The sequence below is a fragment of the Monodelphis domestica genome, chromosome 4, assembly GCF_027887165.1.
Source record: "Monodelphis domestica isolate mMonDom1 chromosome 4, mMonDom1.pri, whole genome shotgun sequence".
Classification (NCBI taxonomy): domain Eukaryota; kingdom Metazoa; phylum Chordata; class Mammalia; order Didelphimorphia; family Didelphidae; genus Monodelphis; species Monodelphis domestica.
Window position 1 is genome coordinate 265,581,292 of NC_077230.1, and position 20,856 is coordinate 265,602,147.

At 38.9% G+C, this 20,856-nt stretch overlaps 1 protein-coding gene and 1 pseudogene across 1 annotated transcript; one reads left to right on the forward strand and one right to left on the reverse strand.

Annotated features, from left to right (window-relative positions):
* Positions 1 to 472: 472 nt before the first annotated feature.
* Positions 473 to 1,997, reverse strand: LOC100012280 (ribosome maturation protein SBDS-like; annotated as a pseudogene).
* Positions 1,998 to 11,233: 9,236 nt separating this feature from the next.
* On the forward strand, positions 11,234 to 20,571 carry LOC100014222 (dynein regulatory complex subunit 2-like). Its single transcript, XM_056826122.1, is given in 2 exon segments — positions 11,234 to 12,438; positions 20,355 to 20,571. Coding segments are annotated over 2 exon segments (1,422 nt in total).
* Positions 20,572 to 20,856: the final 285 nt, after the last annotated feature.

Sequence of the window (20,856 nt, forward strand, 5' to 3'; positions counted from 1 at the left end):
CCAACTTGTTGGGCACTCTTAGTGCATGTTGAATACCATCGTTAATATTCCTTTTCACACTAAGCAGTAAGAATATTGAGTCCCACTAGAAGGAATGTAAAACTTGAAATAAACATTTCTAAACAACATTTTTAGTATAAAATAATTTAGTCTTGGGAGATTTTTTTTATCTTCTGAGAAAGACCTAATTAGGACATCTGGTACATGATTAGGGTACATAGCCCATGTGATTAAGAAGTACCTAAAACTTGAACATAGGGCTTATTTACAACGGGAATTATTTATTTTGTTTTACTTGATTACTAAGGAAGAATATCATTTTGTTAAAATATCTCTTTTGTGTAAAGCTATAGTTTATCTTCTGTAATGTAATCTCTTTTAGGAGTTTTTTTTTTTTAAGACAAAGTTGGGTGTGCATAATAAATAATTAAATTTTCTTTTGTAAGTCCAAAAGAAGGCATCTTTCTTTCTCAGTCCTACGATCATACAGAATGTAAAACTGACAAAAATGGGAAGGTATCATTTAGAAACACTCAGGCCATTGTAATAAAAATAATAGAGGTTTTATTTGTTACATATAACTTCATCTGTATTAACATATTTTATAAATTTTAAAAATTATAATGAATGAAGTGACTTTTTTTTAAACCAAAGATAGTCTTTTACATTTTGGCAGCATGTTTATTAAATGAGAATACTGATGGATTCCTAGTCAGTAACTGTATACATACACACATGGTAAAAGCAGTGTCATTTTGGGAGTCCCAACGCCCAGCTTAATATTAGGCCAAATTAAAATGACTCAAATTCTTTAATGAAGAAATGATGCAGGCCTGTATCTTTCTGCCAAGGGACAATTCTGAAGTATGCATTTTTAGTGTAAACTTTGAGACAACTTTCATGGATGTAAAGTTATCAAAGAATGGCCAGTATCAAAAAAATGAAGATGACACAAAGATCCTAGACACCCAGGCAGAATGCAGGAGAGTTCCTCATTTCTTTTAATAGAGTCTAACTTGATAGCTGGGATGCTTTTATCCCACAGTATACATCTCTACCTTATACCGAATATTCTGTACCTAAGTGACTCGTTTGGTTAACACATAGACTGAGATGAAAACATCAAAGGAAGCAGTCTGAACAAGTATTTGATAGGGAAAAAAAACAACAACCCCAAAACCAAACCCCAGGAGTTACAGTGCCGAGGGAAGTGAGAACACCTTTAGTGTTGTGTTTATAAGTGAAGAGAGTGAAAAGTTTTCATTCAAATTTCTCATCTCCTTCTTCCACATCTTTCAAGCTAAGAACTTCCAAAGAACCTTTTCCTTTTGTCTCTCTCTGTATCAGCTCATCAATTTCTCCGAAGCAGCCCAGGTCAATTAGACATACAATTTCTAACTGTTCACCAAAGTCTTCACTTTCTATCACCTTGATCAATGGTTTGAGTTTTTCTTTTAGTTTTTTTTTCCTTCCCTCACAGGTAGGATGAATTGAAGTCTCATGTGGGTTCGCTCAATCTTCATGTTTTCCTTCAACTGTTTTATTACTTCCAAAGCCTGCTGCTCTGTACTCTTGTTGGGTTTGACCCAATAGTGGATATCCTTCATTGCTCTTTCAATGAGGATGACAGTGAGTGTATGGTCTCTTCGTTTCAGGATTAACACATTTATCTGCCACAATTGTTGCAATATCCCTAAACATCTGCTCCAGTTGTGTGTGTCGTTCTTTATCTGACACTTGTACTTCTTTTGTTAAACTCTGTTTACAGATTTCTGTCTGGCCATCTGTCCCAAAAGCACTAAGATCTTCCTTTTTAGCAACTTGGCCTTTAGAGACATTTACAAACACCGAGTGGGTCTGAAAGACTTCATCAAGGTCTTTTTCCATGCCGCTGCGCCAGCCCACGACCTTGTTCTTGTAGCAAGCGATTTCAAAGAGCTTCCCCGAGCGCTTCATGCACACCATGGCCACTGGTTAGTGGGCGTGAAGATGGCCATCGCGGAGGTGACCGGTCCCCACCCTGCGGGCGGACCTGCTAACGGGCTGCGGACCCTCACGCTGGGTGGCTTGGCCTCCCCACTGAGCAGGACTCAAAATGGATGAGCCACCAACGCTCCCTCCCTCCCCTATTCTTGATATACATAATTACTCCCAGGTCTCCCCTGAGGATGGGCTAGGACCTATTAGCAGATAAGTGATTATAGTAGATAAGAGCACTTGGCAAGGAGTCAGGAAAACCCAAGTTCAAATCCTACCTTAGGCACTTATTAATCAAGTGACCCTGGACAAATCATTTCATCTCTGCTTCCTTTAGTTTCCTCATCTACAATATGGGGGTAATAATTGCACCTATCTCCTAGGGCTGTTTTGAGTATTGAATGAAATAATATCTGTAAAGTATTGGTTGCAACCTTAAAGAACTACAGAAATGGGAGCTATTATAGACAGAGTTCTATGTCACAGACTGATGTCTTTCTGGTTGGGCAAGGAAGAAAGTCTATAGCTGGCAGATTCCTACTCAGGAAGGACTCAGAAACAAAGAATGGGTTCTATAATAAGGAGCTGAGTATATGGGGGAGGGCAAGCTAACAATTTAAAGATTACAAAGTATTCATTTTACCCTCACAAAAATCCTGGGAGGTAGGTTCTATTATTACTCTCATTTTACAGATGAGGAAACTGAGGCACAAAGAAGTTAGATGATGTGCCCAGAGTCAAACAGTAAGTGTCCAAAGCAAGATTCAAACTCAAGTCTCCCTGACTCCAAGTTCTAGCCTCTACCACCTCTCAGTCATTTTTTTTTCAGTCATGTCTGACTCTTTGTAACCTCATTTGAGATTTTCTTGGCAAAGATACTGGAATGGTTTACCATTTCCTTCTTTATCTCACTTTCTAGATAAGAAAATGGAGGCTGGGTTAAGTGACATAGGATTTGAACTCAGGACAATGGGTCTTCTAGATTCCAAGCCCAGCATTCTATCTACTATACCACCTAGCTTCCCCTTCTCTACCACCTAGCTGCCCATTTTACAAAAGATTTCACTTGCTCTTCACAATAGCATCCATAATGCAGATTCTACTCTTCCCATTCATAGATGAGAGTCACAATGACTGGTGGAGAAGGGGGTGAATTCTTTCAAGAGTTTCTGACATTTGCTTCATGCAGCTTTCTGTGGGTACTCAGTGGATCTCTATCTCTCTTGTTCCTTCTAACTTTACTGTAGCTGGACAATTCCTTCCACTGCCACCAGAATGACTTAGAAAGTAAAGGGAATTGATGGATCACTTAGTCTAGCTCTTTTGTTTTTACAGATGAAGCAACTGACACCCTGAGAGGAAGAAACAAAATTTGACAAAGTTTAATCAATATATAGCAGACTTGAGGTTCAAATACAAATCTAGGATCATTTTCATTACACAAGTCTGACTCCCTGAAAACATCCATGCTCCATTGAGATTACCCTCCTCTGGCCCCTTCTACAGTTGCTTAACACTCATTCCTGCCTCATGCTCTTCAGATTCTCTTTGGTTCAGCTCACATCTATTAAATCCCTCCACCCCCAGTTCTTTAGGACAGAACAGCCAATAAGACGTGTCCCTTTGGAGAATGATCAGAATTGAATACAACCTTGTTGTGATAGGACTAGTTCTTCTATTGCTTCCTCCCTCCCACTCACAACATGGGGTGGCTTTACCTTAAAGAAGACAAAAACACCCCTGGGACCATCAGCTCCCAGACTTCCCTGATGAGTTTCCTGGTCATCAAACTGAATAACAAGTCCCAGCCATGTGGAGCCCAGGCTCCTTGGACTTGGAGGATTTCTGAAACCTGCCTGAGTCCCCTTACCTTGACTTGCTGACCAGATATATTTCCCTGTGGAGAGAGGGCACCACATGGCTCTACCCTTGCATATCCTTTCTGTCTTGGGGTAAAGTTTGGTTGTCTCTCGAACCGAGGATGACGATTGTCTTTGTGCGTTTTTGTGCACAAAGACACCTGTGCATGAAGATTTAAGTGGAAAAGTCGATGCACAGAGACAGTCCCACTCTCTTGGCGTTGGAAGCCTGGGTCCAGTGGCACGAAAAGTCGTTACACCTGGAGACTTCCTCAGCTGCATTGGATGGCCGTGTTGTCTTTTGTGCTCCATCACGCCCTAAGCACTCCACAGTGCCTTGCTGCATCGTAAACCTTTTCTTAAATGTTGAATAACTTTGCAAATATGAGGACCTCTTTTTGTCCCAATATTGAACTTGAATTAACAGAATGTTGGCATTTTGGGCTGCCTTCTGATACTTATTTTTAGGAATCACATTTGAAAAGGTAAAGACCAGACTGTAGACCTGTGGTAAAGACATCCAATTATAGACACCCTGTCAATCCCTGGTTGAACCTCATTCTCTTATTCTACTACTAAATAGCTAGATGGTTCAGTGGATAGAGTTATTGATAGACTCAGGGAGAACCAAGTTCAAATCCCACCTCAGACACTTATTAGCTGTATGACCCTAGATAAATCACTTTTAAAAATCCCCACCTATAAAATGGAGATAATTTCCCCATCTGTAAAATGGAGATAACATGAACACCTTGTTTACAGGATTGTTGTGAGCATCAAATGAGATGCTACTTGTAAAGTACTTAGCCCAGTATCTGGCACATGGTAAGCTTTTAATAAATGCTTATTACCTTCCATCTCTCCTCTCACCACTTTTTAAAAAAAATCTGCAGCAGGAATTTTTCAATAGGGTTGACTACAAAATGAATCTAATTCTCCACCTGGGATTTCCATTGTAAAACCAGAGATAGGATCCTATGAAACCAATAAACAAAATAAAAAGACAATAAACAACTGAAATAGAGGGAGTGGTCAATCCCAAGGCAGCATGCCATGTTCTTCATTATCAGGGCTCTGCTTCCTGGGATGTAGAGCACCATTTCACTCTTCTTAGCATTCCTAACTATGGAATAGCTCCTTTATGCAGCACTCTTACTTCCATCCCTTACTGCTAGTTGGTTGGCTTAAGGGTATGAGAATTTCTTCATGTAGTCAAATGCCTTGACTCCACACAGTAGCATTCTTCTCTCCATTTAGGCATCTATGGTATTTGTAGAGCTAGGGTACAACATTCATCATCACTAGGTGCCATCAACTAACCTCAATGGAACTATGAAATCTAGGAGATTCTAAATTTCTTGTGGGTGGCGATTGTCTTTTGTCTTTTTTTTTCTTGTATCCCAAGAGGTTAGTACATAGTAGAAATTTAACAAATGTTAATGACTGATTGATTGAAATATTTATGGAGCACTGTTATGTGAAAGACCCTGAATATGTAGTCCTGGGAACTGAGTTTGAATAGAAGCTCAGCCACTCACAGTTTGTGAGAAGTTGGTCTCTCTAAGACCTGAGTTCCCTTCTCTATGAAGGAAGTTATTTGGGAGATTACCCATAAGGTGTTTTTCAATTCTACATCTATGATCCTTAGAGGATATAAGGAAGAATCAACTACAGTTCCTAATTGGTAAAAACAAATGAACAACAGGCTCTTTCAGGTCTATGAGTGGGAAGTTCTGTTCAGAGACCTCATCATAAGTGGGGGGTGACTCTGGGTTCTCAAAGACTATGTCCAGGGAGTGTACTTTCTGGCAGAATATACCACGCTAGAAGGGGTCAGAATATGGGTGCCTAGGAATGAACCATATGCAATTATATGAGAGCTAGCCTAGTTAATGTGTCAAGGTTCACCATTGGGTTTGTCGCTGATTGGTGAATTTTTTACTACAGCTCTAAGACAATCTACTAAATTATAGAATGATTATAATCTGCACTAGTAGAAAAATACTTGTACAAATAAAATCACAGATACTTTGATTATTGAAATAAAAAGTTTAGTTTATATGTGCCAATTATAAAATAAGTTGCTTATAATATGGCATCCTTCCCAAGGCAGACCCCAAAAGTACTCTCCAAACAATTCAGTTTCTGGATTCGGAGAGGTATGGTGAACCACGTCGGTTGTGACCAAATACCTTCAATCTTCTGATCTTTTCTCTACTGTAACTAAGTTCAGCTTTTAATAGCTAGTGCCTAGTTGTTGTTTATTTAAGCCAAGTTCCTCCAAGAATTTTCAGAAAAGCCTCTTTATCCGGACCTGTTTGATTCAAATTGCTTCTGCTCTGGCTGCCGCTCCTGGTATCTCGCTCACCTGGTCCCAGCATCCGGACCTGTTTGACCTAGATCTCAATCACCTAGTGTCCCACCTAGCCCCATCAGACCCTAGCCTCGGAGCAGATCACTCATCACCCCAGGCCCAGGACTCACTTCCACCAGCTGGTAAAAACAGGGGTGATTTTTCCTTAGGCTACGATTAGCCTCCTTGTGGACTGAGGACAGGGGATCACAGGGAGGGAGAAAGAGGAAAGAAGTAAGAGACTTTTCCAAACAGGAACTTAAAGCATGGCTACGTTAAAAGGATATCTTTTGACTGCATTAATCCTTTTATTTACTTCACCTGAGTGCCAGGGGGAAAATTCAGCTCCCTGCAACTCTTTAGCCAAATTTGAGATTCCTAAAACCCACCCTCACTATGGGGAAGCAGTTCAGTGGCTCAGTGAATTGAGAGCCAGGCCTAGGGACGGGAGGTCCTGGGTTAAAATCTGGCCTCAGACACTTCCTGGCAGTATGGCTCTGGGCAGGTCATTTAACCCCCATTGCCTAACCATTACCAATCTTCTGCCTTCTGACAATAGGCATCTAAATGGATAAAAAAAAAACCCCAAGGAACTTTAAAATGACTGGAGGTTATATTTTTAAGGTTTTGCAGACTCCAATGTTTTATTAAAAAAATCTCTGTATTCTATTGCATTTTACTGATTGTTTTATTTAAGGTTTAACTTTGTGATTTTAAGTTCATATATTACTGCACTCAATACTATTCTGTTACCCTGAATCATTTTAATGTACTGGGTTTTAACTACTATTAAATTCTGTTGCTTTAAATTCTGTTGCTTTCCCCCTATAACTATACTGAACAAACACTATTGAGTAAGCCCATATAAAAACAGCTTTTCTATTTTTGACTTTGTAAATTGTCACATAGAGGATAGATGGACTCCATCAGCAAACTGCTACAACAATCTTTGGAAAATTTAATTAGCTAAATATCTCAAATTGATTTTAAGGATTCTTTAGACATGATTTTTAGAATTTTTCTTAACAATCTCTGGTCATTTTGCCTGCCCCTACCATGAGGTAAGGCCCATTTTAGTAGCTAAAGTGAAATACAATTATAAACCCCAACTCCTACATTTATAAGAATGTGAACAGAAGTTGGGAAGTTAATCCCAGGGCATATAGAACCCCTGGAAGACTCCAAAAAGTGGAGCATCTCTCATTTATAACTCTTCAGCTCATTTTACTTCCACCAGAATGATATCTAGAATTCTTGATGATGTTCAAAACCTGAAATAAGTTTTACTTTGTTTAAAAATATGTTTACCAAGGTTGAAAGATTTGCTACATTTGTAAAAATTGTGACAAATATCCATCAGTTCATAGGCTTTAAAAATGCCATACAGCAACTCGTGTGAAATATGATAGTGGGTTTGTTTGTTATTGTAATTAACTGAACTATTGAGAATTTTGGGAATACTGATTCCTACAAAATTGTACTACTGTTCTTTATATATATAAAAAAATGTTACCTTGTGAAATTCATTTGCTTGTACTCACAGTGGATCATGGCCAGATATGAAGAAGAAATGGATCTCATTTTTGGTGAGAAAGCCTTGTATTCTATATTTCCTTAGCTGACACAGTGTGTCAATGATTATAAGCTACATTTTTTGAATTTGTAAAACTCTTTTATTATTATATTTTTCTTGCATGTGCAATATACTATTTTAGTTTTTTTCTCTCCTTTTTATATTTGAAGCACATGTCAACAGCATTAAGATTTTCTTTAACCTTTTGATTTTGCAGTAATATAAGTTTAAAATACATTTGCTATAATGTCAATGCATGCCCCAAAAGCTTGAGACTATAAAATTGATGCCACTAATTGTTTAAAAAATTATGGGATTTTGCTTAATGAGTCTGTCTGATTCCAGGACAAGATATACAAAAGAGGCATTTCACAGGTCCTATGAAGCACAAAGCGAAACCTGATTAGTGCCACAAAGAGCACACAGGACTTGAACCTAGTGTGAAAACCCAAGGTTGCGATGCTTAACATATGTTAAGACATAGGCCTTCCTTGTATCCACACTCACTCTGGAAATACTTACAGAAGAGTATCCCAAACTTGGCTCCTTTAATCTAGTCCCTTTTATGTCTTTCATAGTGTGGCAAACTTTCTGTAGTCCTGGCTACTGATTGGGTAAATGCTTACTTGCTTAGATCATTTTAATTGGGCCCTGATTCAAGGACCTGTTATAAATTTACTTTTCCTTTACTTGGAATTTTTACACGTAAGACTTTGATAGTCTATATTTTCATCCAGAAAATTTCTTTTTTATTTGGATTCTTCTGATGTCTTTTTAATTTCTCTTGCCAATAGATTCATATACCTCATAACTCAGCCATGCATCCCTAAGTGATACCTGTGTTTTTCAATCACCCTCTTCATGGGGAAATGTAAAAATATTATTATTTTAAATTGCAAAATTTAAATTCCTTTTGAGAATTGTAAGTTAAGAAACATGCTACCTCTCTGAATCCAGAAGCTGAACTGTTTGGAGAAGACACCATGAAGATGTCGCCAGACCACAAGCTACACGAGAAGATCAAGAATGAACTTTGGGTGTGGTTGATTGAATATTTATTTGTATGTATACTTTCATGCCAAAGGGGACTGCCCCCCAACTGGCTTTTTGTCAATGCATCTAGCAATTATTGGTTTTGTTCTTTTTTCCTCTTATCCTCAAATTATTGTACTCTTTAAGTTGATTATGTTTTCATGATCCTTTTGAGGAAAATCTTTCCCAATAAGAATCAAATGGGGAAATGTAAAATGGAGATTTGAACCCCATACTTCAATTCCCAGAAGTCCTTGGTAGTTCCCAGAATTCCCTGAAATCTCGCTGGAGGTCCTCACCTGGGCCAAGAGCAAAAGGGATATTTAAACTGACTATACCCACCTACCCGCACTCTTTCTCTCGGCTTCTGCTTCTAGGAACACATGGCTCTCTACCTAGCTGGCAAGATGTAGGTTGCACGTGCTTTCTTATTTTGTATTTTCTTTATTTCTTAATCTTTAATAAACCTCTAAAAATATAATACTTTTAGCAGAGAAACTAATTTTAATTGTTTCGTGGTTGCCACAATGTGACATGGAAATCACTTTAAAAGACTGATATATATTAATTTAAGGTCGCCAAGGAATTCAGCTATGTAATTCCCAAATGAAAACTCAAGTCAGCAGTCAACCTTTTATGGAGTTTTTAATTACAAACAGGAGGAATAAAGGCATTAGAGAGAGAGAGAGAGAGAGAGAGAGAGAGAGAGAGAGAGAGAGAGAGAGAGAGAGAGAAAGGGGAGAGAAGGAAATAGGGCTTAAATACCCCCTCTGCTTAGGCTGGGCCAAAGGCCCAAGCCCTTAGATAGCTGAGGCAAAGAAAAGAGATCAGTCCCTATCACTCACGTGTCCAAAATGGAGAAACAGTCTCAGGGGCCTCAACCTCCAGCCTCCTTCAGAGCAAGCCCTCCTCTCAGACCTCTCCAGGAGCTCTCCTTCCAGGACCTCTCTCCTCTCAGACTCCTTCAGAGCAAAACCTCTCAGAGCAAAACCTCCCAGAGCAAAACCTCCCCCTTGTCCTCAGATCTTTAAGGAAACCATCTAAGTCCCCTCCCTTCAGTTCTCACATCTACCAATCACTGTCGATGTCTCCCCTGTACCAATGGTGGCTCTTGCTTAACCCAGGACCGCCCAGAGGTCTGGTTCCTTTGCACATGTCTGTTGAAGGTCATATTCTCAAATAATTAAATCTTGATCTTTGCTGCAGCCCTTCCTAAATCCTGTTACTCTGAGTAGGGTGGAGATTATAAGTTCCAAGACCTGGTTCTGTTATTTCAAGTATCTCTATTGTATCAATTCTAAAATCAATCATGACTTAAAGAACTTCCTGTTCTATGCTTAAGCATAGGTCAAAGCCCTTTCCATTGTTTAACAAAAGGTTTCTGTCCTAAAGTAGTCTTAAGTAGGGAGGAGAAGGATCCTCCCATGCCAAGGAGTTTCACATTCCAGTAGAGTTCTTACTATCAGTAGGAAATTTTTCAAGTATGAAATTTCCCAATGGTGAAATTTCCAACATTCATAAGTCTAAGAAATTTTAAGGTTTACACAGTACTTTGGTTAGACTCACCTCCTTTCACATCTCCTGCTAAGCAACTGCAACAAGTGAGTGCTTCTCTCAAATAGGATTTAACTAGGGAGAAAATGTGGGAGATGGCTTTTCTGTCCTCCTCAGTTCTCTACATATGGGAAGAGAGATGGGAATGATGCTCAATGTGAGGGAAGCCAGAGAATGACAAGATCATTTTTTATCATATGTATCAGAAACTCCCAGAATTTCTGGGGTCAACCTATGTGTCTTTAATCTGTGTGTCTTGAAATGCTGTCATGGTACATGAGAGTCAGGAGATGGAAAAGGCTGAGAGTACTCTGTGCATTCCCCTTAAACATCTTGGAAATATCCTTGACTCAGAATCCCTGTGAAAAGCAGCCAGATGGTTGGTGGGCCTTGTGGGCCCCTGCAACATGGAATATTTGGAAGAGGAGCTAGAAAGGCCAGAGGAGGGGATTCCCAGCTCTCTAAGTGGTTGCATAAGACTTCAACTCTCACCCTGCACCCCCATGCTTCTCAGTTCCATTTTGGAAGAGGTTTTAGCAACAGCTCATCACTCAGTGTTATGCGTCACAAAGGAGGACAATCTGGTTAGGGCTCAAAATGGGTTTTTGGCTCCTCCCTAATTACCTATTCTTTACTCCAAAGAATTTCTTTCTCTCTTTGTGTGTGATAGAAGAGAAATTCTTCATGTCCTCAACTCCTGAGAATGTGGAAGGAGACCCAGAGCAGGCGTTAGAGTCTTTACTACACAGTAAAAGGCTCATAACTGGACCAATCTATGTAGACAAGTGAGAATTTGATTCCTTAACACAGAAGTCAGATTTCTACAGGACACCTTCTCCATTTCTGTCAAGGCAGAGTTTCGGGGAAGATAATCACTAAGCCACTATGGACGGTTGTGTTTTCAAGAAATGTTTTCCTGTTTCCTGTTTTCCTGACCCTCTCCAGGGTCACCTGTACAATGTGGATGAGCTCCTGGCACTCCAAAGAAGCCACCTTACCTACCTGGAGGAGTGCTATCATGAAGAACTCGTTACTCTCAACAAGGAATTTGAGACTGAGAGGAAGATGATCATTGAACATCATGAGAAAGAAATGCGCTACCTCCAGGATGTTTTCCTGGCCATGGAGCAGAACTTCACAGAAACTGAATATGAAGCTAAGCTCCAGTTTCAAAGCATGTGGGATGCCCTCAAAAATAAGAACCTGGAAGAGAAGCACTTTCTGCAAATGCAATTAGAAACCACAGTAGAAGATCTGTGGAGAAGGTTCCAGGAGGCACTCAGGAACTATACTGATGCCATAGAAGACAGGAAGCTTGCCTTTGAGACCTTGAAGTTAAGGGATGAGAAGAGCTCCAAAGAGATAGAGGCACAGATGAAAAAAATACAGAAAATACAGGACTCCATCGCTATCCTACTGAGCAAGCTCATGGTGTACACCTGTGAGAATGAGGAACAGAACCAACATATCCATGAAAACAAAGACCTGGTCCACATGCAACTCCAGCATCTCAAACAGCAAATGAATCAAGCCCGGGGAGTGGCTCAGCACAGTCTGGCCAAGCTGACTTGGGAGAGTAACATCACCCTTAAAGCCCTGAAGAAAATTGTTGAGAAGGGAGAGCGCATCCTCAAACTGTCTGAAATATGTAGGAAGTTTGAGACAGAGGAGGAGAAAGTCCTGCCCTTCTATGCCTCCATGTTGACAGAGGAGGAACTGTAGGAAGTGGAGTTAAATGCTCATGAGGAGCCCACAATAGAACTTGCTAAGTTGATGGAGAACTATACAAATTTGGAGAATTTCTGGAAAAGATATAACAAGGTGAAGCTAGAGCAACTAAGCCTAGAGCGAAGACGGGCCCAGCTGCTGGAAACCAACAAGAAGCTGAGGCAGATGCTCAAGCAGTACCTATATAGCATCTCCGTGAGCGATGAAGTGATGAGCCAGCTCAACCCACTCCTGATTGTCAACAACCACAGCAACATCCCCCCAACCCCCAAAGAGAACATAGTGCGGGACCAGGTCTATAACATATCAAAGGAGCCCACGTCCACATGCTGCAAGAGCCTTCTCCTCTACTATATCCTCAGGCTCTCCCTAAATCCCAAATGCTTCCCCTCCCTCGATATTAAAGGTTTCCATGAAGACACACACACACACACACACACACACACACACACACGCACACACACACACACACACACACACACACACAAAATGCCACACACCAGTAGCATTTCACATATTGGTAACATTTTTATTAACTCTTACCTTCTGTCATAGAATTAGTACTAAGTATTGGTTCAAAGGCAGAAGAGTTGTGAGGACTAGAAAATTGTGGTTAAGTGATTTACCCAGGGTCACATAACTAAGAGGTGTTTGAATACAGATTTGAATTCAAGACCTCCCATTTCTAGTTCTGGCTCTCTGCCCACTGAGCAACCTAGCTGTTTCTTTAGTAGCATTTAAAGTATTTTCCTTGTAACTGCCTTGGAAAAACAGTTAGTACAAGTATTATTAGCTCCATTCTATATATGAGAAAACTGAGAATCAGGTCATAGGATTAGGAGTTCAAAGGAATCTTAGTGATCACCTAGTTGAATACATTCATATTTGTAGATGAAGAACTTGAGACTCTAGAACAGAGTATGGTAAATAGTTAGCCTTTAATAAGTGCTTATTGTTGACAGATAGGTAGTAAATAGTGGAGCTGAAATTCTGATCCTATGAGCTTAACATTGTCTCTTCCTTATATCACGCTGTATGAAGTAGTTGTTGATCTGCTTAGATATCCAGAATGTTATCATTTTTAGTAGTAGCATACTAAATACTACACATAATCCTGTGAAGATGTGATTAACCCCTCCCTGCCTATTTTTAGATTTAATCACCGGAAGTGTATACACCCCATTTTATCCTTAAGTGGGGGAGGTCTGGGACCCATGTCTGCTAAAGTGGGTGACAAATCAGAAATAACTGACTGCCCCCTGAGCAGTCCTAAGCAAAGCTAAAGCTACAATTGGTCCATGGAAAATAGAAGGAATGCACAGGAAGTGATGCAAAGAAGCATCTTTAAAAGCAGTCGCAACTTTCTGTGAGGGGGTTCTTTGGAGTTTGAGTTCAAGGCTGGGGAAGAATCTTCTTTGTGGACCTGAGACTGAAATTTGGTGAGAATGTTCTTGAATCTTTCCCTTTGAACTACCATGTGGGTGAGTGAAAAGACTGACTTCTTTCCTGACATTCTGGAGAGGAAAGCCTCCAGAGAGGCCCCTGTTTTGGAGAAGGCCTCATCTCTGGAACCCTTGCTTAGTTTTCCTCTGGGTTCCCCTTTGCTGGGGCCTCTGAAGCCCTGCCTGGTTTGAACCTGGCTGGAGTAATTATCTACTCTACTCTCTCTCATTACCCTTACATTCACTCTTCTTCCTTTTGTAAATAAATTGCCATAAAAAGTCATCCTGACTTGAGTAATATATTTTAGGTGACCACATTTTTTACATTTAGTCCAACCTTAATTTTAACCCTTACAATCCTTATTCTTGAATTCCCTAATCCCAATCTATTATGTTAAGGTCTAACCACAACTCTGGCTGAGTAGTGATAACCACTGAACCACTAGTGGTCATTGCCACCATTTTAGAGTCAATGATTTTTAAATATTTTTTATGTTGACTTATGTAATGATAGCATTCTACATTTCTGTATTACTTAGAGGAGATAAAAAGAGTACTTTGTTGCACTTGATAAACTCAAGTCTGTATGACTCTAAGTACTGAAAGAAAAGGAAAAAAACAACCAAAAATCACCTGAGTGATTTCTGAGTCACTCTCAGTGATCCAGAAAGAATTGTGGAGAATGGGGGAGGTACTGTAGGACTGAAGAAGAGTAAAGTTTTTCTAAATTTTTGAAAAGAGGAAGAGTCTACAAATACTAGGCTAGTGAGTTTGACTTCAATGCATGGCAAAATTATAGACTATCTGGTTAAAGGGATAGTTAATACCCAGATAGAAAAAGAAACAGCAACCACTCAGAGCCAGCATGGCTTCCTGAATATACAACTCAAGCCATACTGATCTCATTTCCTTTATTCGACAGTGTAAAAATAAATTTGGTGAGTTATAAAATAAAATATTTAGATGGAAAAACTGTTCCAATATATGTTCAAAACTTTTCAAACTGTTCAGACACTTTTTAGATACTTTTGATAGATGTAATCAAAAGAATCTTCAGTGATGAAGTGAATCTCAAATTTGAACTTCCCTTCAGGGCCAGGCACAAGGATGCTAAAGAGACTTTTTATAAAATAAAATATTTATTAAAATATATAAGGATAAAGAAGGATTTCTAATTCTAAGGGATTCTAAATCCACCCATTAAACTCCCAAGTTCTGCAAGGAACTGCTTTTCTTGTGTTTCACAGGCTACACTAATCCTCTCTGATCTTACTAACCCAAATTTATACTGTCTAAATAAAAACTACCTCTATTATCCTTATAAATCTTAACTTCACCTTCAAATTATAAAATAGCAAAGGCTAGCTAGTTGAGTCTCAACAAGAATCAAGTTAGGACTCTGAGTCTGAGTCCAAACTAAAGACCAGGTTTTCCATTGGTCTTCTCAGAGTTAATCTATAAAAACCACAGTAGATAGTCAATAGTGTTTTCCAAGTTGGGAAAGGAAAACACTGAGCTCCTTCAGATCTTTCCCTCAGACAGAGAGGCAAAGATGTTACCTCCTCCAGCCCTGAGAGAGAGTCTCTGAGAGTGTTTGTCTCTGCCAATTGCCAGAGACCCCAACTCCCCACTGCCAGAGAAAGTAATTAAAATAGAAATTGAAATAGAAAAATGGTTATAACTGTCACATTTGAAATTAACATCCTCTCTCAGCTCTGCTTCAAACTCCAGTTCTTTTCTCAAGCCAACCACTTTACTTCTTATCCCTGAACTAATAAAACAATACTTATTTCTAATGACAGTGATACTAGGATAGTGGATCAGAGGAATGTTCTAGAATAGATACATTTATAGAATTGAGCAAAATAAGTTCACTTATTCTTTAGGAAGACATGGAAAAATGTGGACTGGTCCAGAGGTCAATAAATTATAGTCCAAGAGCCAAATCCAACCCACTGCTTTGCATTTGTGAAAGGAATTGAGAATGGTCCTTACATTTTAAAATACAGCAACAGAGCCAGAGTCAAGATGGCAGCTTAGGAGCAACAAAAGCCAATGACTGTCATTCCATACCAATCTTTAAAAAGCGCTTCAAAAAAGACAGAAATCCAAACCCAACAACAAGATAGAGCCACACGATTCCCCTGCTGAGCAAAATTTGAAAGGTAGACAGAAAGAGTCAATTCCCATGGTATAAAGGAGAAACCTGACATCCCTCCCCCACTCACTTTGCTGAGACCTGTGATCAATAAGAACTAACTGTGGGATTCCTAGGTGGGAGCTGCAATAGCAAGAGAGCACCTCAGATCCACTATGGGAGGTCCAAGGTTCTAACAGCAGTTGGCAGGGTGGAACTTGAGGGGGAGCAGGAGGGGGAGGATCTGCTTGGGCACCCTTGGCCTGCTCCAGCAGGCTACTATGAAGATTTGGCCTCAGGGCAGATTAGCATGGAAAGTCAGCTCAACCAGGCTAATCCAGTATACTAGCAGAGTAGAGAGAAGACTGGATTCCCTTCAGGGCAGAGCAGCTCAAACATCCTGTTCCAGTAAACAAATAGGACATTTATAATCCTGGGAGCAGGAAGGGGGGGGGGGGGAAGAAGAATGAGTTAAAAAAAAAGGAGGCGATGATTGAAAGTTTCTACAGAGATTAAGATCAAAGAACAGAACCAATAGAGATTGAGGGGATCCAAGGAACTTTAAGCAAAACCTTAAAAAATCCAGGGAATTGAACTCAGGCTCTGAAAGAGCTCAAAAAGGAATTAAAAAATCAAAAAAGAAAGGGTAGAAGAAAATGAGGGAAAAAACTCAACAGTTCAAAAAGCAGAATAGGTCTTCTGAAAACAGAGGCACATGAATTTCAAAAAGAAAGCAGTTTCTAAAAAACCAGAATTGACCAACTGGAAAATGAGGCAAAAAAAGTCAGAGGATGAAAAGAATGACTTAAAAAGAATGGACCAATTAGAAAAGGAGGAATAAAAGATCATGGACTAAAACAAATTGGTAACAGGTAACACTTAAACCTTACTCTCATTAGAGTTGGTGCAGAGGGAAGAATAGCCAGATTCATTGGGGTATAGATTTGTATCTTACCCTATAGAGAAGTTGAAGGGGAATAAGAAATGTGGTAGTAAAGAGTGGGATAATACAAGGGAGGGAAAGGTGTGTGTGTGGGTGATCAAAAGGCCCTACATTAAGTGGGGAATAAGAAGGGAGGTAGGGAAGGAGAGACTAATTTAAAGCAAAACACTGGAGGAGAAAGAAACAATGAAAGGAGAAAGGTCAGCATTAAAGGAAGAAGTCAAAATGGAGGGGAATACACAAACAGTAATCAAAACTGTGAATGCAAATGGGATGAAATCACCCACAAAACAGAAGCAGATAGCATATGTTTTTTATAAGTAACACACTTGAGATAGGTACCCACTCATAAGGTAAAGGTAAGAGAATGGAGCAGAATCTCTTGGGCTGCAACTGAGACAAAGAAGGCAGGAATAGCAATCATGATCTCAGACAAAGCTAAAGTAAAAATAAATTTGATTAAAAGAGATAAGGAAAGTAATTATATCTTGATAAAAGGCAATATAAATAATGAATAAATATCAGTACTCAACATATATGCATCAAATAGTACAGCATCCAGTTTTTTAAAGAAGAAACTAAAGGAATTTAAGGAGGAAATAGTAAAACCATACAAGTTGGGGACCTCAGCCTTCCCCTATCAGAGCTAGACAAATCAAACCAAAAAACATAGAAAGAAGTAAGGGAAGTGGATGAAATGTTAGAAAAAATTAGAGTTAATAGATTTCTGGAGAAAATTGAATAGGGGTAAGAAGGAATATACCTTCTTTTCTGACGCATATTGTACATATACAAAGATTGACCATGGTTAAGGGCATAAAACATTGCAAACAAATGCAGAAAAACAGAAATAATAAATGCAAGTTTTCCACATCATAATGCAATAAAAATTATAATTAATAGGGGTCTATAGAAAGGCAAATTAAAAATTAATTAGAAAATAAACAATATAATTCTTCAAAACCAGTGGGTCAAAGAACAAATCAAAGAAACAATTTGTGATTTCATTGAAGAGAATGATAGTGATGAGACAACAAATCAAAAATGCATGGGATACAGCCAAAGCAGTACTCAGAGATGAAAATTACATCTCTGAATGCCTATATCAACAAAATAGAGAGGGAGGAGATCAATGAATTGGGCATGGAATTTAAAAAACTAGAAAAAGAACAAATTTTAAAATTCCAGATAAAAACTAAATTGGAAATCCTAAAAATCAAAGTAGAAATTAATAAAATTGAAAAGAATTATTTAACTAATAAATAAGACTAGGAGTTGATTCTTTGAAAAAAAAACAAATAAAATAGATAAAGTATTAGTTAATCTCATTTTAAAAAAAGAAATAAGAGAATCAAATTAACAGTATCAAAAATGAAAAAGGTGATCTTACCGCTAATGAAGAAAAAAATTAAAGCAATTATTAAGAGCTTTTTTGCCCAGTTACATGACAATAAATATGACAATCTAGGTGAAATGGATGAATATTTTTACAAAAATATAAATTTGCCTAGATTAACAAAAGAGAAAATAAAATACTTTAATAATCGCATCTCAGAAGAAGAAATTAAGCAAGCCATCAAGGAACTCCCTAGGAAAAAATCCTCAGGGCCAGATGGATTCACAAGTGAATTCTATCAAATATTTAAAGAACAATCAATCCCAATACCCTACAAACGATTTGACAAAATAAGCAAAGGAGTCTTACCAAATTCTTTTTAATGACACAAATATGGTACCGATTGCCTAAGCCAGGAAGACCAAACAGAGAAAGAAAACTATAGATCAATCTCCTTAATGAATATAGATGCAAAAATCTTAAATAAAATACTAGCAAAGAAACTATAGCAAGTTATCACAAGAATTATTCACTATCATCAGGTGCGTCCTGGCCACTACAAAAAGAGATGCTATAAATATTTTTGTACAACGAGGTCCTTTTCCCTTATCTCTGATCTCCTTTGGAAACAGACCTAGAAGTGGTATTGTTGAGTCAAAGGGTATGTATAGTATTATGACCTTTGGGCATAGTTCCAGATTGCTTCAGGAAAACAGTTTATATTATAACAACACTAACTATAAACTTTTGAATTACTTAAAAACTCAGGTTCATACAGTGACTAATTCCAGTGGATGGATGATGAAGCATGCTACCCATCTCATAACAAAGGCAGATTGACTCAAGATGCATTTCTCGCTATGGCCAAATTTGGCCAGTTTGTTTTGCTTGACTACAAATATTCATTGCAAGAGTTTTTTATTTCTTCTTCCATGGAGGAGGAGAAGGAGAGAGAAAATAAATGCTTATGAAGTAAAAAAAAAACACCACATCATTCAATTAAGTGAAAAGTCTTTTATATAAGTGCGATTGTACTATTCTGCTTATCCTGAAGAGTCAGAGTAATAGGTGGAAAAGTCAGAGAAGTAGATTTAAGTGTGAGGTCAAGAGAAAGCTTTCTAATGATTAGAACTGTCAGCAAGTGGAAAGAACTGCTTCTTCAGTCAGTAGTGAGTTCCCTCTCAATGAGCAAAATCTAGATGGCCACTTATGGGGGACATTGTAAAGAAGCATCTCAATCAAGGATAGATAAGACTAATTGGCCTCTCAGATCCTTCCTAACACTGAGATCCTTTGGTTGTTTTCAGTTTTGCTGTCTAATATTTTTAAAGCCTCATCTTCTCTTCCCTGAGTAAGAAAAGAGCCTATGAATTTTCTTCCTGTTTGTGTATGTGTATATCTATGTATGTCTAATAGAATATCGTTCTGTTTTCTTTGAAGAAAGAAAATATGAAATTTCAAGAATCTGCTTTAGAGTTCAGGAGCTTCTGTTCAGATACCTATAAGGTTCTGGGGAGATGAAACTAGAACCATAATAATAACTGACCTTTACATAAGTGCTTCAAAATTCACAAAGTGCTTCACATGTTTTCTCATTTATTTAAATACTAGCATTGAAAATTGAAGAATGAAGAAGTTTGCTTTTTGGTAGTCATACATTTCAGAAATCATTTCCTTATTCCCATGTCAGGAATGTCCATTTTAAGCAACTTATCTTTGGGGGAAACAAAGCAAAGCAAAATAAACTAAGGTGTTTTTTTGGTTTGTTCGTTTGTTTTGCTTTTTTAAAAATAAATCTTACATTTTGTCTTAGTAACTACTCCAAAATAGAAAGACAAGGGCTAAGCAAATGGGATTAAGATACTTGCAAACAGTTACATAACTAGAAAGTGTTTGAGGTCAGATTTGAATCCAGGTCATCTTGACTCCAGGCCTGGCACTCTATCCACAGTACTACCCTGCTGCCCCCCAAAGCTAAGTTATAAATGGACACTTTAAACTCAAATTAGGTAGGTGAAAAAATGTGGAAAGTGCCATGCTTTTTCTGTAGTCAGGAAGTCCGGAGTTCAAATTTAGCTTCAGACATTTACTAGCTGTTTGGCCCTGCGTAAGTCAACTAACCCTATTTGCCTATCTATAAAATGAGAATGATAATGGCACCTGTCTCACAGGGTTGTTGTGAGGATCTTATAAGATAATAATGGTAAAGCACTTAGCACAGTTCCTAGAACCATGATGGTGAACCTATGACACAAGCGTCATGCGTAGACATTTTCAATGACATGTGGCCACAAGTAGGCTCAGTGCGCTTCCTAGCCCAGGAGCCGCCTGGGGAGTCACTCACCTGCAGCTGTGGCAGTAGCCATGCCCTAGCCCAGCCCTGGGGGGAGGGCTGCTCCATGTGCTGGCTGTGAGGGCAGGGGGCAAGAGGTGGGCAGCATATGCCAGGCGGTTGGCACTCCCACAGGGGTGAGGAGGAGGAGGAGCATGCGCAAGGATCGCAGGTGGGCAACAGCCACTGCTCTCATGGAGCTCCTGGTCCAGTCAGCTGGGGAGGGGGAGAAGGGGTGTGGCCATGCCAATGGAAGACTGGGCGGGGCTCTGGTCCACTTGCAACAGAGGAATGCCTGGAACTGATTACTAGACACTTTTAGCACCCTGAAAAGTATAGCAATGGCTTTACTCACAATTTTTCCCTCTAGGTAATTTTGTGAGACCTTATTCTCAGTGTTAAATAATATCAAAACCAACAAAAGAAACAGATTGACAGATGAAGTTAGTAGAGCTTCCTTGCGCTTGAAGTGTACAAAATACCAACCTTCAATGGAGGATTTAGCTATAAAATTCAGCAACAAAAGAGTCACTAATAGGCAGGTTAGTTAAAGAATCCCCCCCCCTCACTTATCTTAGTTCACTGCATCC